The sequence below is a fragment of the Muscardinus avellanarius genome, assembly GCF_963383645.1.
Source record: "Muscardinus avellanarius genome assembly, chromosome: 16".
Classification (NCBI taxonomy): Eukaryota; Metazoa; Chordata; class Mammalia; order Rodentia; family Gliridae; genus Muscardinus; species Muscardinus avellanarius.
In genome coordinates, this window is record NC_137802.1 from 4,238,105 (window position 1) to 4,261,093 (window position 22,989).

General features: G+C 61.4%; 2 protein-coding genes across 2 annotated transcripts; both read right to left on the reverse strand.

Moving 5' to 3' along the window:
* Window positions 1-1,070: 1,070 nt before the first annotated feature.
* S1PR4 (sphingosine-1-phosphate receptor 4) lies at window positions 1,071-2,243 on the reverse strand (the record flags this gene model as incomplete). The annotated part of the gene is made up of 1 exon (XM_080713918.1): window positions 1,071-2,243. The coding sequence occupies one exon, from the start codon at window positions 2,241-2,243 to the stop codon at window positions 1,071-1,073; it is 1,173 nt and encodes a 390-aa protein (XP_080570044.1).
* A 3,797-nt stretch (window positions 2,244-6,040) lies between these two features.
* On the reverse strand, window positions 6,041-21,724 carry GNA15 (G protein subunit alpha 15; the record flags this gene model as incomplete). Its single annotated transcript, XM_080712181.1, has 7 exons — window positions 6,041-6,255; window positions 8,777-8,930; window positions 10,793-10,922; window positions 12,806-12,934; window positions 13,175-13,329; window positions 14,292-14,476; window positions 21,580-21,724. The coding sequence occupies 7 exons, from the start codon at window positions 21,722-21,724 to the stop codon at window positions 6,041-6,043; spliced, it is 1,113 nt and encodes a 370-aa protein (XP_080568307.1).
* Between the last annotated feature and the right edge of the window lie 1,265 nt (window positions 21,725-22,989).

Below are 22,989 nucleotides of genomic sequence, written 5' to 3' on the forward strand. Positions count from 1 at the left end.
ACCGGCGTCTCCACTCCAGGAGCCGAGGCAGGGGGCGTCTTCCATCTGTCTGTCCGTCCATCGGTGGTCCGGCCATCTGGTTGCGGGCACTGGCGGCCAGTGACCAACGACCTCCGGCCCCTTGGATTCTGTGATGAGTCCGTTGTACAGAGAGAGGCAGCGAGCCCTGAAGGAGACGCCAGGCGGGTTCCCGGTCGGCCAGGAGGGCCTCTTCCTCTGTTTTAGCCCTTCTTCCATGGGGGACCCCAAAAGATGCAAGACAGGGGCTAGGGAATGAGGCGGGGTGCCTTCTCCCAAGGGGAAGTAGACCAGAAGAGACGGGTATAAAAGTCATGGGGGGCCAGGCGTGGGGGCCCACGCTTGTCATCCCAGCATTCGGGAGGCCGAGACCGGAGGATCGCGATTAGAGGACAGCCTCGGCTACTTAGCGAGGCCCTCTGCAACTCAGTGAGGCCCTGTTTCAAAATAAAGAATAAAAAATAGGGCAGGGGGTGTAGCTCGGAGGTCGAAAGCCCCTGGGTTCCATCCCTGACCCGAAAAAGAAAAGAGCGGGGTGTAGCTCAGAGGCCTCTAAGAGTCAACCCCCAGTACCAAATAGGCCATGGAGGTCCCTACCTGCTTTCCCTGTGACGCACGGAGGTGATGACTCTATCTTCACACACAGAGACACCCCAAAACTCACAGCCACGTCTCCCCAAAGCACGCACACGTGGCCCTAACGGCAGCACACGTAGCCCCCGCTGGCTGGCAACCCTCGGTCCTCAGTAAACGCCGACGTCACCAGGGCCGGGCCCCTCGCAGCCTGGGGGCCCCACTTACGCCCAGAGACGGGCCAAGGCTCCCCCAGAGTCGCACAGGAGCGGCCAGGGGGGACCTGGCGAGCCCCCGTCCCCGGTGCGGCTGGCGTGGGGGGGGCGCGCTCCGCCCCATGCCCAGCCGCCTTCCGGTCCCAGGTTCCCATGGAAACCAGCCTGGCATCAGCAGACCCAGGGGGCTGCGGCGGGAAAACCACCCGGCTCCCGGGGCCCGGGCTCCGGCTCTCCGTCCCGAGGGCGCCCCGGGGCGCAGCCTCAGCCGCTCCGCACGCTGGACACGCTGGACAGGGGCTCCCGCATCCGAAAGCTGAGCGAGCGGGAGCCCCGAAAGCTGTCCCGGGGCCTCAGCGAGCTGTCGGTGGTGGACGCGCCCGAGGGGGCCTCGACGGCGCGGGCCAGGCAGCCCCCGGGGCCCCGCAGCCCCAGCCGCAGACACCCGCAGCAGAGGAAGGCCAGCACGGCGCGGCGCACCTCCAGGCTGCGGAAGGAGTAGATGAGGGGGTTCACCGCGGAGTTGAGCACGGCCAGGGCCAGGATCCAGTCCATGCCCCGCAGGTACTCCTGCGCCCAGACGTTGGAGCCGAAGACGTCGGCCAGCAGCAGGCCGAAGAGCGGGCCCCAGCACACCACGAAGGCCGCCAGGATCATGAGCACCGTCTGCAGCAGGCGGCGGGCCTTGCGGCGGGCCGGGGGGCGCAGGGCCTGCCGCCCGTTGGCCCGCACCACCCTGAAGATGGCCCCGTAGAGGGCCAGGATGGCGGCCAGGATGGCGGCGAAGAGGACCACGCAGAAGAGGACGTAGCGCTTGGAGTAGAGCGGCAGCAGGCTGGAGCAGAGGTGGAAGGCGCACACGCAGTTCCAGCCCAGCAGCGGCAGCAGCCCCAGCAGCCCGGCCAGCAGCCAGCAGAGCCCGATGAGGCCGCACACGCGGCCCGTCTTGGTGGCGCCGCGCTCGGCCACCGGCCGCACCATGGTGGCGAAGCGCTCGCCCGCCGTGAACAGCAGGCTGAAGGTGGAGGCCGCCAGCGCCGAGAACAGGAGGCCCTCGCGCAGGAACCAGTGGGCCGGGGCCAGGCGCAGGGTGCGCGCCCCCGACAGCAGCACGTTGGCCAGGTAGGCCAGGCCGGCCAGCAGGTCGCTCAGCGCCAGGTTGAGCAGGCACAGGTGCACCCAGCGCCACCAGCGCGCGCGGGCCACGATGGCCGCCAGCACCAGCGCGTTCTCCAGCACCACCAGGCCGCCCGCCGCCGCCGCCAGCCCGCGCAGCGCCCCCGGGGCCCCCTCGCCCGGGCCCCCGCGCCCGGCCAGCCGGCCCGAGAGGTTGTAGTGCAGCACGATGAGCCGGCTGTGCCCCGCCGCCGCCAGCTGGTAGCAGGACTCCGGGGCCGGGGCCGGGGCCGCCACCGACGGGGCCCCCGAGGCGTTCATGGCTCCCCGGCCGACTGAGGCCGCGCGGGCTGGGGCGCCGCCGCCCAGCTCGGTTTCCTGTTGTTTGAAATTTCCTGTGATGTGTGAGGTGCCCCTGGGGTGGGGGCCAGGCCCCAGGGAGGGGCCTCCCAACCGTCCTGCTGGGGATCCTGGAGGGGGAGGGGGAGGAGGGGGAGGAGGGGGAGGAGGTGGTGGAGGAGGGAGACCTGGAGGAGAAGGGGGATGGGAGGAGGGGAGGGGGGAGGGAGGAGGAGGTAGGAGAAGGGGGAGGAGGGGGAGGAGGGGGTGGAGGAGGGAGATGTGGAGGAGGGGGAGAGGAGGGGAGGAGGGAGACCTGGAGGAGAAGGGGGAAGGGGAGGAGGAGGAGGGGAAGGAGGTTTGAGGAGGAGGTGGGGAGGAGGGAGAGGAGGAGGAGGAGGTGGAAGAGGACGGGAGGAGGGAGAGGAGGAGGAGGAGGTGGAAGAGGACGGGAGGAGGGAGAGGAGGAGGAGGAGGTGGAGGAGGACGAGGGGGAGGACAAGGACTAGGAGGAGGCGGCGGCTGCGGCTGGGGCGCCCTCTGCCCTGACCCCCACCCCACCCGGCCCCTGCCAGCCAGTCCCTCTAAAGCAGAAGAGGGGAGGGGGCCGCGGCTGCCTTGGGGTGGGGCGTGGGTGGACGCCTGCTGCCGCCCCTCCCATCCCGCAGGGGCCTAATAGACACCAGAGCCCCTCCTGACACCTGTTGAGAGGGCTGAATGGTCCCACTTTATGCCCCCGCCCAGGGGTCAGCCAGCCCACACCCTGCTCTGCTGTAGAAGGGGAAACTGAGTCCCGTGGCCTCCCACCTGCGACCCTCCTGTCTCAGCCCCCCCCCCATACTGGGGTTACAGGCACGTGCCACCCCGCTCCGTTGGACACGGGCCAAGAGAGGCCACGCAGGGGGCTCCCCTGACCCTGTGCACAGGGATGCGCACCCCTGAAGCTGGACACCCACGGGCTGGTGGCTGGGTCCCTGCCTGCCCAGCGGCCGCCCAGCAGGAGCCTGCAGGGGCCCCCACCCTGAGAAGGGTGTCCATGGCCGAGGGCGGCGGCCACACCAGGCGTCCTGTGAGGGGCACAGCTGAGTGCCCCAGGCCGGGCAGGGTGGGGGTGGGAGGCCAGGCCCCCCACCCTGTTTACTGTGCCCTCAGGCACCCCCCCCCCAGGAGCCAGCCTCCTGTCACTCCAGGTGACCAAGCAGAAAGAGGGTGGGCAGGATGTGGTGAGGAGGTGCCGGGCAGGGGTGTCGCCCCACCCAGGAGGCCGCTGCTGCACACCCAGCCCCAGCAGGACCCCAAGAGCCACGCTGAGGGCCGGGCGACCCTCATCCCAGGCTCAGCCCCTTACCCTAGACTGAGCCCTCGTCCCGGGCGCCACCTGTCACTCATGACTGAGCCCTCATCCCAGACCCCACCTGTCACTCATGACGGAGCCTCCATCCCGGGCCCCACATGAACCCAGACTCTAGCTGAGCCCAGGACTGAAAGCACCCCTCGGTGCTGACCCTGACCCTGGTCAAGACCCAGCCTATACTGACCCCTGCTCCCAAGCTGAACCCCGATTCTGGCTGGACCCCAACCCAGACTGAACCTGGCCCCAGCTGAGCCCCTGGCCCCAGGTGCAGGCGTCTGTGGGACAGCAGGCCCTGCCAATGCGAGGCCACAGCGACCTTCTGACCTGCACCCCGCCTCCTGGTGAAGGGCTGTCTGTGCCGTCCACATTATTTGATCTAAAAATGACCTCCAGCCGGGCGTGGTGGCGCACCCGGTAATCCCCGCGCTCGGGAGGCTGAGACAGGAGGTTCGCGCAGGTTCGAAGCCAGCCTCAGCTACTTAGCGAGGCTCTCGGCAACTTAGTGAGACCCTGTTTCCAAATAAAGTATAAAACAGGTCTGGGAGTATAGCCTGGAGGTAGAAAGCCCCTGGGTTCCACCCCTAGTACCACCAAATAATAATAATAATAATAATAATAATAATAATAATAATAATAAATAAAAAGACTAAAAAATAGAACTGGGGGTGGAGCTCAGGACTCATCCCAGCAACATAAAACAAAGTGCAAGGCTGTGTTTTGAGTGAGCGCCCCAGCACGGCCCGCATCATGGTCACGGACCAGTGGGGTGCACCTCTGGAATTTGGGGTTCAGCAGCCATGGAGGAATCAGCTCGAATGTGCCCCCCCCAGCCAGGAAGAGGGAGGTGAGAGGGCGGAGCCGGGGCCCACAGACGTGGGCGGACGCGCAGAGCTTTTCTGTTGTTTGGTGCTGGGGATGGAACCCAGGGGCAGTCCACCTCCGAGCGACACCCCAGCCCTATTTTACTATTTTAATTATTTATTTATTTGCAGTACTGGGGAATGGAACCCAGGGCATTCTACCTCTGAACCAGACCCCTAGCCCTATTTTTTATTATTTATTTTGAAACAAGGTCTCAAAGGACCTCGCTAAGTAGCTGAGGCTGTCCTCGAACCGTGATCCTCCGGTCTCAGCCCCCCGAATGCTGGGATGACAAGCGTGCGCCACCACGCCCGGCTCTGATATTTTTTTTTTCTTTCTTTTCTTTCTTTCTTTTCTATTTTTTGTGGTACTGGGGATGGAACCCAAGGGCATTCTACCTCCAAGCTATGCCCCCAGCCCTATTTTTTATTCTTTATTTTGATACAGGGTCTCACTGAGTTGCAAAGGGCCTCACTAAGTAGCTGAGGCTGTCCGCGAACCGTGATCCTCAGGTCTCAGCCTCCCAATGCTGGGATGACAAGCGTGCGCCACCACACCTGACTCTTATTTTTATTTTTGAAACAGGGTCTCTCTAGGTTGCTGAGTGCCTGACAACTCGCTGAGGCTGTCCTCGAACCTACGACCCTCGTGTCTCAGCCTCGCCTCCCGAGTGCTGGGATGACAGGCGTGCACCACCGCGCCGGGCTGAAGTACAGCTTATTCCCTTCCTTTTTCCGTGGTCGTTATGGCAACCGTAACTGGGAAGGGAACTGGATGTGCTGGGGTTGGGAAGAGGAGGCTGGTGACCCGGGTCCCTAAGAAGCCACAAAGTTCCTGAGTGTCACTTTTTTAATGTCTACCCCCAAAAGGGGTCCCCGCAGACAGTAAGGGAATAAATACAGAGGGTTGTCCGGATGCAGGAGGAAGACGCCTGTGGGCCTCCATTTCTGCAAAGCGGGGGCTGGACATTGGCCTCCAGGGACAGCGGACCCGAGGCCTGCTGCACGCACGCCGACTGTCCACCAGGGGGCGCCGGAACCCGCTCGGCTGGCTGGGGACCCTGGCAACCCCATCCGTCCATCCTTGGTCCCCCGGCAGCCCCATCCGTCCATCCTTGGTCCCCCGGCAACCCCATCCGTCCATCCTTGGTTCCCCGGCAACCCCATCCGTCCATCCTTGGTCCCCCGGCAACCCCATCCGTCCATCCTTGGTCCCCCGGCAACCCCATCCGTCCATCCTTGGTCCCCCGGCAACCCCATCCGTCCATCCTTGGTCCCCCGGCAACCCCATCCGTCCATCCTTGGTCCCCCGGCAACCCCATCCGTCCATCCTTGGTTCCCTGGCAACCCCATCCGTCCATCCTTGGTCCCCCGGCAACCCCATCCGTCCATCCTTGGTTCCCTGGCAACCCCATCCGTCCATCCTTGGTCCCCCGGCAACCCCATCCGCCCATCCCTGGTCCCCCTTTCCTCCACCCTGGCATCCCAAGTGTTCATCGTGCTTCCTGCCCTGGTCGGAGGAGGTAAACTGAGTCCAGGCGCGTGCAGGGGCGGGCGGCCCCGGGTCACAGCAGGTTGATCTCGTCCAGGTAGCGGGCGAGCACCGAGTCCCGCACGTCCTTGAAGACCGTGCGGATGTTCTGCGTGTCGGTGGCGCAGGTGTAGTGGCTGAAGAGGCGGCGGGAGCGCGGGCCCCGCCGGCCGTCGGCGCAGCCCGCGTACACGCGCGTGTACATGTCCAGGATGAAGCCCTTGGCCGCCTCGGCGTCCTGCTTGGGGCCTGCGGGGCGAGCGGGCGAGGGGCGTCGGGGCCTCCTTCTCGGAACTCGAGGGGCCCCGAGGACCCTTCCCCAGAGCCTGGGCGGGATGGAGGGCCCCCCGCCGCTCCTCCCACCTTTAATAAGGGCTTGGCGCTATCTTTATAACCATCGCTAGTCACATGGCCCGCGCCCAGCCAATCAGAACAGGAGAAATTGGCGGACACCAGTCATGTGACCCGAAACGGGCCAATGAGCCTCGGCTCTGGGACTTTGGGTAGAACTTAGACCGACCTTCTTTTCAGTTGGCCTTTTCTTTTGGTACAAGGAATTAAACCCAGAGGCATTCTACACCCCCACCCCGTACACCCACCCACCCCCAGCCCTATTTTATTTAATTTGGAAACAGAGTCTTACTAGGTTGATGAAAGTCTCACTACTTGCTGAGGCTGTCCTTGAACCTGCGATCCTCCTGTCTCAGCCTCCCAAGTACTGGGAATACGAGCGTGCGCCACCATGTCCAGCGGTTTTTTTGTTTGTTTGTTTGTTTGTTTGTTTTGGTACTGAGCAATGAACTCAGGGAGGGGCATTCTACCTCTAAGCTACATTCCTAGCTTATTTTACTATTTATTTATTTATTTGTTTATTTGTTTGTTTATTTGAGGTACTGAGGATGGAACCCAGGGGCATTCTACCTCCAAGCTACACCCCCAGCCCTAGTCCTTTTTTTCTTTTTCATTTCTTTTCTTTCTTTCTTTCTTTTTTTTCTTTCTTTTCTTTTTTTTTTTTTTTTTGGTGGTACTGGGGTTCCTGGAAACCCTTCTACCTCCGGGCTACACTCCCAGACCTATTTTATATTTTTATTTGGAAACAGGGTCTCTTACGCCAGCAAGGCTGGCTTCGAACCTGCGCCATCCTCCTGTCTCTGTCTCCTAAGCGCGGGGATGACAAGCGTGTGCCACCACGCCCGGCTTATTTATTATTATTATTATTATTATTATTATTATTATTATTATTATTTTGGTAGTACAGGGGTGGAACTCAGGGGCTTTCTACCTCCCGGGCTACACTCCCAGGCCTATTTTATATTTTTATTTGGAAACAGGGTCTCTTACGCCAGCGAGGCTGGCTTCGAAGCTGCGCCATCCTCCTGTCTCCGCCTCCCAAGCGCCTGGCACTTCTTATTTTGAAACGGGCCCTTGCTGAGTTGTTACGGAAGGACGGCCTCCAAACTGCCATCCTCCCGTGGGCCTCTGAAGTACTGGGGTGACAGGGAGGCCTTCCCTCTGAGCTGGGCCGGGGGCTGGGAGGTCGGGCGCCTGGAGCTGCGGGGACAGACCTCGGGAGAGCGCAGAGCCGGCATGGCGGCGCGGGCTCGTCATCCCAGCACTCGGGAGGCGGAGACAGGAGGACCACGCAGGTCTGACCCAGCCTCAGCTACTTAGTGGGACTGTTTCCAAATAAAATATAAAGTAGGTCTGGGAGTGTAGCCCAGAGGTAGAAGGCCCCTGGGTTCCATCCCCAGTACCACAAAGAAAAAAGAAAAGAAAAGAAAAGAAAAGAAAAGAAAAGAAAAGAAAAGAAAGGGGGAGGAAGGGAAGGAGGAGGCAGAGCGGGAGAGTCCCAGCCGTCCATCCACGGGGGAAGATGACATCTTGGAAGTGAATCTCCAATACCAGCCACACCCAGATACCACATGGATCAGACTTACCCAGCTCAACGCTCCCCAGATCCCTTTTTAAAAAAGATTTCTGTAGTCCTGGGGATTGAACCCAGGAGTCTTCTATCTCTGAGCTGATCCCATAGTCTTCCCCACCCCCTTTGTTTTTTTCTTTTTCTTTTTGTGATACCGGGGATTGAACCCAGGGACATTCTACCTCTAAGCTACATCCCCAGCCCTATTTTATTTTTTTCTTTATTTTGAAACACATTCTCGCTAGGTCGAAGAGACTCTCACTAACTTGCTGAGGCTGTCCTCGAACCTGTAATCCTCCTGTCTCAGCCTCCCAAGTACTGGGATTACAGGCAGGTGCCATCATGCCCGGCCAAATACATTTTTTTTAAATTTTTTGGTTCTGGGGATTGAAACTAGGGACACTCTATCTCCGAGCTACCCCCTCCCAACCCTATTTTATTCTTTTTTCTTTTTTTTTTTTTTTTTTTTTGAGCAGTCTACCTTCAAGCTACACTCCCAGCCCTATTTTTAAGTTTTTATTTTGAAACAGGGTCTCACTAAGTTGCTGAGGGCCTCACTAAGTAGCTGAGGCTGGCCACGAACCTGCGATCCTCCTGTCTCAGCCTCCCAAGTACTGGGATGACGAGCGTGCGCCACCGTGCCCGGCTTGGGGTGACCCTTCTATAAGCCAGGAACACCAGGATCCCCGGCCACCGCTGGACGCTGCGGACGGCCTCAGCCCTGCCCACCTTGGCCTTGAAATTCTGGCCTCCAGAGCTCCAGGGGGGAAACTGAGGTCTGTCTGTCTGTGTGTCTGTCCCTCGCTGCTTTGGCGAGGAAAGGGTCCAGAACGCTCCGGAATCACTCACCCTGGAAACTGGGGAAGTAGGTGGCCAGGTGGGAGGTGGGGATCTTCTCCTCCAGGATGTCGGTCTTGTTGAGGAAGAGGATGACGGAGGTGTTCTTGAACCAGGGGAGTTCCAGGATGGTGCCGAACAGGGCCAGGCTCTCCTCCATGCGGTTCTGGTGGGGGAGAGCGGGTGTGGCGGGGCCAGGAGGCCGCAGGTGGGGCTGCGGACACCTGTCGCCCACCGCCGGGTGACCAGGGCTGTTCTGCGCTTGGTCTGGCCGGCTTCCCGGGCGTGTGTGCACGCGGGTGTGTGGCTGGGGACTGTGTTTTGTTTTGGTGGTGCTAGGAATTGAACCCAGGGACCTTCTACCTCTGAGGTGCACCCCCAGCCCTATTTTTTTTTTTTTTTTTGCAGTATTGGGGCTGGAACCCAGGGGCATTCTACCTCCGAGCTACACCCCCGGCCCTATTTTTGTATTCATTATTTTGAAACAGGATCTCATTAAGTTTGTGTAGGGCCTCACTAAGTAGCTGAGGCTGGCCTCGAACCTGCGATCCTCCTGTTTCAGGCTCCTAAGCACGGGGATTACAAGCGTACATCACTACTCCCAGCATAACTAGGGACTGAATCCAGAGGGTTTCTACCTCCAAGCTATACCCCCAATGCTTTTTTTTTTTTTTTTTTTGCAGGTCTGGGGATGGAACCCAGGGGCATTTGACCTCCGAGCTACACCCCCTGCCCTATTTTTTATTCTTTATTTTGAAACAGGGTTGCAAAGGGCCTCACTAGTGGCTGAGGCCGTCTGTGAACCGAGATCCTCCGGTCTCAGCCTCCCAGAGGCTGGGATGACCAGCGCGCCACCGGACACTTAAGGGGAGGTTCCCGCTCACGGGTGTGGCCCGGCCTGGCTGCTGACGGGCCTGCCCTGCTGGAGATGGACTGTCCGGCCGCTGTTCTCGTGGCTGTGCAGGGGAAGGAGTCTCGGTTTGGCCTGACCTGCGGGGCTGGGCGTGCTGTATCTAGGGATCTGAAGACGCCCGCCCGAGGCTGAGTGCGCGTGGGGTTGGCGGCAGCCCCGGAGTTCTTCGGAGTGGCCAGCAGGGGCAGGGGTTTCCGCGTGTGCCTGCGTGCAAGCCTGGGGGCCGGCCACACAGCGTGTTTGGGTCAGTGTCGCCTTGAAGGGCGGAGGGTCAAGGTCAGAGCCACTCCGGGCGCACACGGCGACGCCCAGGCGCAAGGATGCCATCCTGTCTGCTAGGATAAGGGTCCCTGGGTCCCCGGGGAGAAGAAAAAGAAGGTGGGTTGATGGATGGACGGACGGACGGATGGACAGACGGGTGGATGGATGGATGGATGGATGGATGGATGGATGGATGGATGGATGGACGGGTGGATGGACGGGTGGATAGATGGATGGATGGATGGACAGATGGACGGACGGACGGGTGGATGGATGGATGGATGGATGGACGGATGGATAAACGAATGGATGGGTGGATAGATGGACGAGTGGATGGGTGGATGGATGGACGGATAGATGGACAGATGAGTGGGTGGATGGATGGATGGACGGATAGATGGACGGATGGGTGGGTAGATGGATGGGTGGATGGACGGATAGATGGACGGATGGGTGGGTAGATGGATGGGTGGATGGATGGATGGGTGGGTAGATGGATGGATGGGTGGATGGATGGATAGATGGACAGATGGGTGGGTAGGTGGATGGATGGGTGGGTGGATGGATGGATGGATGGATAAATGAATGGATGGTGGCTGGCTGGATGGACGGATAGATGGACGGATGGGTGGGTAGATGGATGGGTGGATGGATGGATAGATGGGTGGGTGGGTGGATGGATGGATAGATGGACAGATGGGTGGGTAGATGGATGGATGGATGGACGGATGGGTGGGTGGATGGGTCGATAGATGGATGGGTGACAGATGGTGAACGGAGGTGGCTGATGGTAGATGGAGGGTGGCGGAGGCTGGCAGGCGGTTGCGGTGTGGGTGCGGGCGCGCCGGCCTCACCTCCTGGTTGTTCTCCTCGAGGCGCTGGTCGTACTCGCTGAGCGAGGCCAGGTAGATGAGGGCGATCACGTTCTCAAAGCAATGGATCCACTTCTTACGCTCTGATTTCTGGCCGCCGACGTCCACGATCCTACGGGACACCGGGCCGCTGCCGTCAGAGCCCTGGTCTAACGGGGACCCTGCCGCGCACCCCCCCAGCCCCGCAGGTCAGGGAAAAGTCCAACCACCACGGGAGCTGCGGAACGTGCTGCCGCAACCCCCGGCCCCTGGCCCCGGCTCGTGCTGGGCCTACAGGGGACAAGAATGAGCCCCGGGGGGCAGAAGGGACTTCTCCAACCCCGTGGCCGGTGTCGCCTGTCCCTCCCACCCGCAGAGAGATCAAGGGTTTGCCTGGTTCTGGCGGGGAGACACACGGGGGAAGATGGCCACCCATCCCCAGAAGCCAGGTGTCCCCGCCGACAGAACAGGGCTGCCAGGTTCCGGCTGGCCACACAAGGGTCAGAGCTGTCCCCAGAGCAGACGCTGGCCCGGGAGGGCTTGGCCTCCGCCCGCAAACACCGCAACAAAAGCCCGGCCCTCCCCCCTTTCCTGTTCTGGCCCCAGAAAGTGGGTCGCTGATAGCCATCTGAAAGTCATTTCCCCGGGCCGCAGCGTCACGCAGGAAATGCCGCGGTGCCGGCTGTGGACAGGCGGCCAGGGGCCCGAGGAGCCGAGGGCCTCCCGCTGGAGGAGAGGGGAGGCTGAGCCCGGCCACACGGTGCTCGGGCCCCGGCACAGGCCCGGGGTGCCCTGGCTCCCGGCACCGACCCCTCCTGTGCACCTGTGGGTCTTGTAAACCCGCTTTTCCAGAGCACGGTGGGGGAAGTGGTTGAAAGGGGTCGTGGAGACAGGCGAGGGGCCGGCGACGTGGGGCTGGGGTGTCGCCTCCCCCCGCGGAGGCTCGGTCTCCTCTCAGCCCAGGTCCCACTCGTCAGCTGGTCTCCTGCGCCCAAGAACATTCTCGAGTCTCCCCACATGCAGCCCAGGCCCCCCGGGGGCTTCCCAATGCCCCTCGCTGCAAAACAGGTACCCACCAACCACCTACCACCGCCCAGTCGCCCACCCACCACCCACCCACCACCCTGCCAGTAAACTACCACCCACCCATTTGTCTATCTACCACCCACCCATTTACCTTCCACCCATTCACCCACCCATCCACCCATGTGTCCATCCGTCCGTCCATCCATCCATCCATCCGTCCGTCCATCCGTCCATCCACCCGTCCGTCCATCCGTCCGTCCATCCAACCATCCACACACCCACCCGTCTGTCCGTCCGTCTGTCCGTCCGTCCGTCTGTCCATCCATCCGTCCATCCACCCGTCCGTCCGTCCGTCCATCCATCCATCCATCCGTCCATCCACCCGTCCATCCATCCATCCATCCACCCATCTATCTATCCATCCGTCCGTCCATCCATCCATCCATCCATCCATCCATCCATCCATCCATCTATCCATCCGTCCGTCCATCCGTCCATCCATCCCGGATGCCTTTTTGTTAACAGGGTCTCTGAGTACAGAAGCCTCGGTGAGTAGCCGAGCCTGGCCGCAAACCGCGATCCTCCTGTCTCAGCCAATCCAGTGGCGGCCTTCCGGGCGCGCGCCCCACGCCCCGCTGTTTCCCCTGAACCCCCCCTGGACTTTCGCCATCACAGGCCCTCGCTCTGCGCCCGACCCGGGCTGACCTGGCCGGGTCACCGGTCCCTTCCCAGAGGCCCCGCTTTGCATCCAATCTCTCCACCGCGTCCCCAACTCCGCGGCCCCCCGCGGCCAGCGTGCCGCCTGCAGCTCCACCCCGCGGCATCTTCTCCTAGGGCTCCGGCGCCTCGTTCTCGCGGCCCCCCGTCTGCGGGGAGCCGGGGGCATCTCTGCCCAGCTCTGCGTCCTCCGGCCGGGCAGCCCCTCAGAGACCGGGACCAGGACACTCCTCCCCGCCCCTCGCCGACCTCGGGCGGCGGCCGGGCGCTCACCGCAGCTTGGTCTTCTGCACCGAGAAGCAGTACTCGTTGATGCCGGTGGTGGGCATGCGGCTGCGCAGCACGTCCTGGGCGCTGGGCACGTAGCCGTCCTGGGCGATGCGCTCCAGCTGGGACAGGTAGCTGCGGGGACAGGGGCCTGAGGCCGGGCTCGGCGGCCAGCCGCCCCGCCGCTCAGACTCCACGCGGGGCGCGGGAGGACGAGCCCCCGAGGAGGGACCCCCGGGGGTGGCAAGTGGCCCCCAAGAACCCCCGGGAGCCGTGGGCTCACCGGGCCCTGCAGGCGAGGTACCCACGGGACACTGGGATCGGGGTCGCCCCGGAGCGTCCGGTCTGCGCTGGGGACCCCCCGCCCCGACTCACTACACGGCCGAATCCAGCAGGTGGAACTCGCGCCGACGCTCGTAGCAGGCCCGGATGCCCGCGTCCAGCCACAGGCTCTGCACCGCCACGGCGAGGCGCTCCTCGAAGGCGGTCACTTTGTAGGGGTCGCAGCTCGTGACCAGGCTCGCGTGGTGCTGGGGGGCGACCGGCGGGCCGTGGGGCACCTCCGCGCGCCCTCAGGCCTCCGCCCTCCCTCCTTCTGTCTTGCTTTCTCCCCCAGAACACGCCCCACCCCTGACTGGCCCCCTGTCTATAAATACAGACCCGCAGGGGGAAAGGCAGCCTGTTGAGAGTCGGAACCCTTGAACTCCTATTCACCCTTCAGAACCCCAGCGCCAGTGTCCCTCCTGCAGCTCCGTGCTCCCTCTGGGCCCCTGCAGGTGCCATTCCTGACTACGCAAGGCCTGGAGGTGTCTGCGTCCTGCCACAGCAAGGGGAGGGCGCGCCGGCGTCACCGGAGGAGGAGGAGACGGGAGAAATAAGCCGCTGGCTCCTTCAAGTCAAGCCACCCTGCTTGTCCCCATTTTATAGACAGGGTCATTGCCCTGGCCGGGCTCCCTGCAGGTCAGAGACCCCGCGGAGCCCGAGATGCCGCCCACCACAACTTCTACCCCCAACTTTATTTATTTATTATTATTTATTTATTTTTGTGGTGCCTGCCTGGGTGGAAACCAGGGGCTTGCCACCTCTGGGCTATACTCCCAGACCTATTTTATTTATTTTTTGCGGATCTGGGGATGGAACCCAGGGGCATTCGACCTCCGAGCGACACCCCCTGCCCTATTTTTCATTCTTTATTTGGAAGCAGGGTCTCACCGAGTTGTGGAGGGCCTCACTGAGTAGCTGAGGCTGGCCTCCAACCGCGAGCCTCCCGTCTCAGCCTCCCGAGTGCCGGGTCGCCGCCGCACCGCCACCCCCGGCTCCCAGCCCCTCTTCTGAAGTCCTCGGGCCACACGGGGCGCAAAGTGTGGTCACCTCTGGGGCGGGAGGTGTCTCCGGACGCCGCTCCGGGCAGCACCTCTGTCCGGCTGTCAGAGATTCACAGCCCAGCGCGGCGGCTCGGGCCCAGGCCTGGCGTCGAGGGGCCCCGGCTCACCTCGCTGTCGGGCCTGCTGAAGGGGATGTGCAGGCGCGCCATGGCCTCCACCAGGGCCTGCATGGACACCAGGACGTTCTGGTAGATGAGCGGCCGGAAGCCCCTGCGGTCCTCCTCCGAGAAGCCGGCGCCGTGGATGATCCGCATCTGCTTGATGAACGTGCTCTTCCCGCTCTCGCCGGGCCCTGGGGGCGCGCGCGGGTCAGCCCAGCCCGGCCTCGTCTCCCCGTGACACCCGGATGCGCTCCAGGGCCGCCAGTGGTCTGCTGCGGGGGCCCCTCAACCTGCCGCCCGGGCGGGACCCGACCTGGCCAGCGTGATCCTCCTGTCCCCGCAGGGATTGCAAGCTCGAATCCACTCTCAAAAAGTAGGGAAACAGCCGGGCGTGGCGGCGCACGCTGGTCATCCCAGCGCTCGGGAGGCCGAGACGGGAGGATCGCGGTTCGCGGCCAGCCTCGGCTGCTTAGCGAGGCCCTCGGCAACTCAGTGAGACCCGGTTTCAAAATAAAGAATTATGCCGGGCGTGGTGGCGCACGCTGGTCATCCCCGCGCTCGGGAGGCGGAGACAGGAGGATCGCGCAGGTTCGAAGCCAGCCCCGCGCGCTGGCTTAGGAGACCCTGTTTCCAAATAAAAATGTAAAAATAGGTCTGGGAGTGTAGCCCGGAGGTAGAAGGGCTTCCAGGAACCCCAGTACCACCAAAAAACAAACAAACAAACAAATAAATAAATAAATATTTTAAAAAATAGGAAAATAAGCCACTCCCGGGCCGCAGTGAAACAGCAGTTTCCAGTAAGCCACACGGGCACCTCGCTCCGTCCAACACCTGCTGGAAACGCAGAAGTCGCCCGTGGTTTCCAGGAGGCTTCTCAGACGGAGCGGCCCTGGGCTCCCGCTCAGCCTCCGACCCCGTCTTAGCCAGCTGCGGGGAGACCGAGGAAAAGCCAGACGCCCTTCCTCCCGGCCTGCTGAACTGCCTCCTAACCGTGCTTCTGAAAGTGACTTATACCCGCTGTGCCCCTTCCTTGCAGGAGGCCGAGGCCGGAGGATCGCGGTTCGCGGACAGCCTCAGCTACTTAGCGAGGCCCTCGGCACCTCAGCGAGACCCGGTTTCAAAATAAAGAATAACAAATAGGGCCGGGGGTGCAGCTCGGAGGGAGAATGCCCCTGGGTTCCATCCCCAGACCCGCAAAAATATTATTTATACTCCGTTATATGCGGCTTAGAATAATATCTAGAAGTGATGGAGCTCCTGTCTGTCAACAAATAATGTCATATCCGATCATTCAAGGTCCTAATTCGAATAATCCACAACAGAGTTTAAGAACCCATGTCCCTATTGATTTTAAATTGTTAAAAAGCCCTCACTCAACTTTTTTTTTCTTTTTTTTTGCAGGTCTGGGGATGGAGCCCAGGGGCATTCGACCTCCGAGCTACACCCCCTGCCCAATTTTTTATTCTTTATTTTGAAACCGGGTCTCGCTGAGGTGCCGAGGGCCTCGCTAAGTAGCTGAGGCCGGCCGCAAACCGCGATCCTCCGGTCTCGGCCTCCCGAATGCTAGGATGACGAGCATGCGCCACCACGCCCGGCCACCTCACTCACCTTTTATTGACCCTTGATTAAAATAAGATATGGCTTTTAAGCACGTCTAGTAAGGGATGCATATATTAGGCTTAAAAATTTTTTTTAAGCTGAGCTCACACTTGTAATTTTAGTACTTGGGAGGCTGAGACAGGAGGATCGCAGGTTCGAGGACAGCCTCAGCTACTTAGTGAGGCCCTGGGCACCTCAGTGGGACCCTGTTTCAAAATAAAGAATAAAAAATAGGGCTGGGGGTGGAGCTTGGAGGTAGAATGCCCCTGGGTTCATTCCACGGAACCGCAAAAAAAAAAAAAAAAAAAAAAAAAAATTTAATCTCTTTCTGTAAGGTTGTTTGTTCTCTTACACTCTAAAAGTTTCTAAAGATCTACCTGCATCTTAACCACTTCCCCCACTCCCCGGCAAACAAAAGAACCAGAAAAATTTACAATAAAACGTGGCTTTTTGCTACAGAGACCAGGGCCTTTCATTTCTGAGCTTAGGAAATTTTTTTTTTTTTTGGTACTGGGGATGGAGCGCCGGGGCATTCTACCTCCGAGCGACACCCCCAGCCCTATTTTATTTTAATTTTGAAACAAAGTCTCACTGAGTTGCAGAGGACCTCCCTAAGTAACCCCGAACCCTATTGTTTATTTATTTATTTATTTATTTATTTATTTATTTATTTAGTGGGTCTGGGGATGGAACCCAGGGGCATTCGACCTCCGAGCTACAGCCCCAGCCCTATTTTTTATTCTTTATTTTGAAGCCGGGCCTCACTGAGTTGCCGAGGGCCTCGCTAAGTAGCCGAGGCCGGCCGCGAACCGCGATCCTCCGGTCTCAGCCTCCGAGTACTGGGATTGTAAGCCTGCGCCCCCACGCCCGGCTTTACCGTCTCTATTTATTTATGGGCTGGTTTTGCAAATGGCGGCCTTGCTCTCAGAACCTCAGGGTTTGTCTGGGGTGGACCAGGCTTTAATAAATCATAGGAAGGGAGAGAGGGAGAGAGGGAGGGCGGGCTGCCATGTTTACTCCCAGGCTGCGAACGATGCCCCTGCCCCAGACATGGCGGCCGCTCAGATGTGCCGTTCTCCGGGCCGGGCCGTCCAGAGCCCACGGGAGCAGCGGCCAGGCGTGCTGAGCGCCATCGTGCCCCCAGAGCCCCGCAGCCCTGCACGCGGCGGGCGGCCAGAGGCACTTGTGCCGTGAGTGGATCTGCAAGACCACAGCCCCGCACCCCGACATCACAGCCGGCGGGGGGCGCGTGCCTGCGCTTGGGAGGCTGAGACCGGAGGATCGCGGTTCGCGGCCGGCCTCAGCTGCTCAGTGAGGCCCTCGGCACCTCAGTGAGACCCGGTTTCAAAATAAAGAATAAAAAATAGGGCAGGGGGTGTGGCTCGGAGGTCGAATGGCCCCGCCGCTAACGGGGTTTCTGCGGCGGGAAGTCACTTTAGGGGACAGGGTGGGGGGGCCTGGGCTGGGAAGACAGACCCCGCAGCGCCCGGGGTACACCCCAGGCAGCGGTGACGCGCCCCGGCTGTGGCGGGGACCCGGGACCCTTGCAAAGCCCCCACGGCCTCCGCGGAGTGGGCCGGAGGCCGGGTGTGCAGGGCAGGAGGCCGGCGGCCTCGGCTTCCTCATCTGCGAACCCCGCCTGCTCTGCGGGGGCCCTGGGCGCCGGGACGGGAAGTGGGGATGGCGCCCGGTCTCCCCGGGATCAGGGACGGGGCTGCTGCCGGAGGAAGAGGAAGGGGAGCGAAAGCGGAAGGGGTGGCCCGGCTGGAGCCCAGAAAGAGGAACCGGGATTGGAGGTGGGGAGGCCGCAGGGGCGAGGACGGCGGCCGGGCACCGCCATCGCCCCCCGGGCTGCTGTCTCGGAGCAGAGGCGCAAGTGAGGGCCTCGTGGCGGGTCCGGGCACAGCCCCCCCCCCACCCGCTCTCTGAGCCTCAGTTTACCCGCGGGTTGTTTCACGCCGTAAAGGAGGCCTGGGCCGGGGACGGTGGCGCACGCCTGCCCTCCCAGGACTTGGGAGGCCGAGACGGGGGAGGCGCAGGTTCAAAACACGGGACGTGGGAGGCCGAGACCGGAGGATCGCGGTTCGCGGCCGGCCTCAGCTGCTTAGCGAGGCCCTCGGCAACTCAGTGAGACCCTGTTTCAAAATAAAAAAAAAAAGGGCCGGGCGTGGCGGCGCACGCTTGTCATCCCCGCGCTTGGGAGGCGGAGACAGGAGGATCGCGCAGGTTCGAAGCCAGCCGCGCTGGCTTAAGAGACCCTGTTTCCAAATAAAAAAATATATTAAAAAATTAGGTCTGGGAGTGCAGCCCGGAGGTAGAAGGGCTTCCAGGAACCCCAGTACCACCAAAAAAAAAAAAAAAAAAAAGATTAAAAACTCGGGCTGGGGGTGTAGCTCGGAGGTAGAACGCCCTGGGTTCCATCAATATATATATATATATATTTTTTTTTCATGAAATAATGGAGTGCAACGTCATACACCTGTAATCCCAGTAGTCAGGAGGCTAAAAGAGGAAGAAGACTACAGGTTTGAGGTTAGCCTTGACAACTTACTTATTTGTTTATATTTTGTGGTACTGGGGATGGAACCCAGGGGCATTTGACCTCCGAGCTCCACCCCCAGCCCTATTTTTTATTCTTTATTTCGAAACAGGGTCTCACTAGGTTGTGGAGGGCCTCGCTAAGTAGCTGAGGCTGGCCTCAAACCTGCCATCCCCCTGTCTCAGCCTCCCAAGTCCTGGGATGACAGTCACATGACACCACCTCTGGCCTCCCAGTGCCCTTAATCGCTCGGATTTTGCCCCCCCACACAAAAAAAGGCAGAGAGCAAGTCCCTCCCGGCTACTATTCTGTATTTTGTTGGAGAGCTCTGATTTTTTTTTCTCTCTTTCGCTTAATTGCAAATATAACAATAAGTAATCCCAGCACTCGGGAGGCTGAGACCCGAGGATCGCGGTTCGCGGACAGCCTCGGCTACTTGGCGAGGCCCTCGGCAACTCAGCGAGACCCGGTTTCAAAATAAAGAATAAAAAATAGGGCTGGGGGTGTAGCTCGGAGGTCGAATGCCCCTGGGTTCCCTCCCCAGTAACCCCCCAAAAATGACATAAGCCCCGGCTGCCACCCAGAACACGGATTCCGCCGTCGGGGGCGGGCTGCCTCTAACCCGTGGTTGACAGCACCAGGGTCCTGCGGCCGCCGCGTCCTGAGGCCCGGGCGGCTGAGCGACCTCTCGGGCTCTCGGGGGGCCCCTGGCGGGGTGCGGTCGCCCCAGAAGCCCCCAGGGCGCCGGGGCTGCGGGCGGCCGCTCCGCTTCCTCCTGGGGATGGGGAGGAAGTGGAACCAGCCCGATGCCAGGAAGGATGGGCAGTGGTGCCAGCCGGCGTCACGGGGCGTCCTGGCGGGAGCGGGGCGCCGTGTCCTGACCCGCCATTAGGTCCCTGTGGCCGTGGACGGGGCGAGGGGGCCGCGGCCTCGCGCTGTGTGACCTCGGGCGAGTGTCCGCGCCTCTCTGGGCCCCAGCTGGGGACGGCGATGGGGCTGAGCTCCCGGCCCGGGGTGGAGCTGGCCTCCTCCGCGCTCTGTCCCTCCCGCCGTGGCCGGGACAGACGCCCCCCGCCCCGGGCTCCCCCGGTCGGCTTCCCCTAAAGGGCCACTGCCGGCGGCCGGGGATGGCTTGGATTCGGTTCCTGTTTTGGGGGTGCAGAGGGCCTGGGGCGGGGGGTCTGGGAACCACGTGAGGCCCACGCACGGACGGCGCAGAGAAGATGGGCAGGTTCTTGGAAAGACACAGAACCACCAAGCCTGGCTCAAGAAGTAGATACCCTGGATATCTATATTTATTATTATTAAATCTATTTATTATTATCATTTATTTTTGATGGTACCGGGGGTGGAACCCAGGGGCTTTCTACCTCCAGGCTACACTCCCAGACCTATTTTATATTTTTATTTGGAAACAGGGCCTCACTCAGTAGCTGAGGCTGGCTTCGAACCTGCGCGATCCTCCTGTCTCAGCCTCCCGAGCACGGGGATGACAAGCGTGCGCCACCACGCCCGGATTTAAATCTATTTATTATTATTATATCTACTTGTATATTATTATTTATTATTATTATTATCTTTTTTTTGCAGAACTGGCAATTGAACCCAGGGGGATTCTACCTCCAAGCTATACCCCCAGCCCTATTTTTTATTCTTTCTTTCTTTCTTTCCTTATTTTTGTGGTACTGGGGGTGGAACCCAGGGGCTTTTCTCCCTCCGGGCTACACTCCCAGACCTATTTTATATTTTTATTAGGAAACAGGGCCTCACTAAGTAGCTGAGGCTGGCTTCGAACCCGCGCGGTCTCCGCCTCCCGAGCGCTGGGATGACGAGCGCGCGCCACCGCGCCCGGCTCGTGTTCAGAAACATTTAAGGAAAAAATTTAAAAAGAGGGCGCGCTGAGCGAGGAGGCCGATGTCTCCTCATACACCCAAAGGCTGACGAGGGGCCGGCGGCGACCCGCCTTCCACATCGGCGGCGGCAGCGGACGAGAGCGTTTTATCTGGTTCGGCCAGGCGGCCGGGCTGGACCCCGACGGAGGCCCCCGGCCCTATTTCCTCTCCCTTCCCGCCCCGGGGAGCACGGTGGCGACCACATCCGGCGCCCGGCCTTTCTAGAAGATCCGGCACCTTGTCCGCCCCGGCCGGGGGCCCCGGAGACCCCCGAGGCGGCGGGGACAGCGATTCCACAGCCTTAAACCCCCCATCGGCGCCCCCATGTCACCCCTGGGCTCCGAGCCGGGGCGTCTTACTTCCCAGCTATACGACCCCCCACCCCCGGCCCTTCTTATTTTGAAACAGGGTCTCCCGGCGAGGCTGAGGGTCAAGCCGGCCGCGGTGGCGCAGGCCTGCTGGTAATCCCAGCATTCCGGAGGCTGAGACGGGAGGACCGCGGGAGGAGGCCAGCCTCAGCTACTTAGCGAGGCCCTTTGCAGCTCAGTGAGACCCTGTTTCAAAAAATAAAAACACCGCCGCCGGGCGTGGTGGGCACGCTTGCGATCCCCGTGCTGGGGAGGCGGAGACGGGAGGACCGCGCGGGTTCAAAGCCAGCCTCAGCTACTTAGTGAGGCTCTCAGCAACTTAGTGAGACCCTGTTTCCAAATAAAATATAAAATAGGTCTGGGAGTATAGCCCGGAGGGAGAAGGCCCCCGGGTTCCACCCCCAGGACCACCAAAAAAATAAAAAAAAGACTAAAAAAAGTAGGGCTGGGGGCGTAGCCCGGAGGTAGAGGGTTTCCAGGAACCCCAGTACCACACGCGCACACACTCAAATAAATAAATTATATATAAAAGTTAGGGCTGGGGGTGTAGCTCGGAGGTGAAATGCCCCCGGGCTCCATCCCCAGCACCACAATAAAGATGAAATTAAAAATAAAAAGTCGCCAAGGGCATCTCGAGGTTGCCGAGGGGCTCTCCTCACCGCCGAGGCTGGCCTCGAACCCGCGGGGCCTCCGGTCTCAGCCTCCCGAAGGCAGCAACACCCGGGCGCGCCTTCCCGCTCCTGGCCCGGCAGGCTTCCCGGGCGGGTCGGGTCGGCGAGCCGGCCCGGCAGGTTGCGCCCGGGCGGCCTCATTCCCCCGGCATGACACGGCCGGGCGTGTGTCCCGCGCGTGCGCGCTGCGCCCCCGGACGAGACCCTCGGCCCCTCACTGCTCACCCAGCAGCAGCAGCTTGAGCTCGGCGCGGTCCTGCCGCTTCTGCTCCAGCAGCAGCCTGTTGATCTCCTGGTCCACGCGCGCCGCCGCCTTCTGCTCGTCGCTCAGGCACCAGGGGCAGCAGGTCCAGGCCCGCGGGCCGGCCATGGCCGCCCAGCTCAGAGCCCAGCGGGCGGCCGGCGGCATCCCCGCGCGGGCGCCGACCGGGACCAGGGGGCCGGCGGGCGGGGCGGGGCGGGAGGGGCGGGCGGGGCGGGAGGGGCGGCGCCCACCGCCAGGCCCGCCCTCCGGGCCAGCAGGCTGGGCTGGCCTTTCCTTTTTCTTTTTTTTTTTTTCTTTCTTTCTTTCTTTCTTTCTTTCTTTCTTTCTTTCTTTCTTTCTTTTTTTTTTTGCGGGTCTGGGGCTGGAGCCCAGGGGCATCGACCTCCGAGCTGCACCCCCTGCCCTGTTTTTTATTCTTTATTTTGAAACCGGTCTCACTGCGTTGCCGAGGGCCTCGCTAAGTAGCCGAGGCCGGCCGCGAACCGCGGTCCTCCGGTCGCAGCCTCCCGCCCGCCCGGCTTCGCTGCTTTCATTTAGAAGCCGCTGAGGCCGAGTGGGGTGGGCGCTCGGCGCTCCGGCACCTGCGGCCCTGGTCCAGTCCCCGGCCCTGGTCCAGTCCCCGGCCCTGGTCCAGTCCCCCGGCCCTGGTCCAGTCCGTCTCGCGGCGCAGACGCGGGCGGGGGCTTCCTGGGCCCGCGCCCACCCCGCCTGTGAGACTGAGCCTAAGGGCACCTGATCCCAGCACCCGAGAGGCCGGGACGGGGGAGCGCGGTTCGAGGCCGGCCTCGGCTACTTAGCGAGGCCCTCGGCAACGCAGTGAGACCGGTTTCAAAATAAAGAATAAAAAACAGGGCTGGGGGCGCAGGTCGGAGGTCGATGCCCCTGGGCTCCAGCCCCAGACCCGCAAAAATAATAATAATAATAATAATAGTAATATGGGGTGTGGGTGAGGTGGCGCTGGGCAGCTGGAGACCGGGCTCTCGGTCACCAGGGGCTCGGGTCCGGGAGGAGGCCGCCCCTCCCCAGCCCAGGCCACAGAAGCGGCCGGCCCGGCGGAGGAGTCATGGCTGCTCCTAGTTCACGGTAAGAGGGACGCCATCTGCAGTCTCCCGTGAACCAACGTCTCCTCTCCCGAGAGTCACTGGGATGGGCGCCGGGGCGCTCCACCTCCGCGCCACACCCCACCCCACAGTACACGGTTTGCTTTGACACGGCGAGGACCAGAGGGAGCACGGCGAGGACCAGAGGGAGCGCGGCGAGGACCAGAGGGAGCGCGGCGAGGACCGGAGGGAGGACGGTGAGGACCAGAAGGAGCATGGTAAGGACCGGAGGGAGCACGGCGAGGACCGGAGGGAGCGTGGTGAGGACCA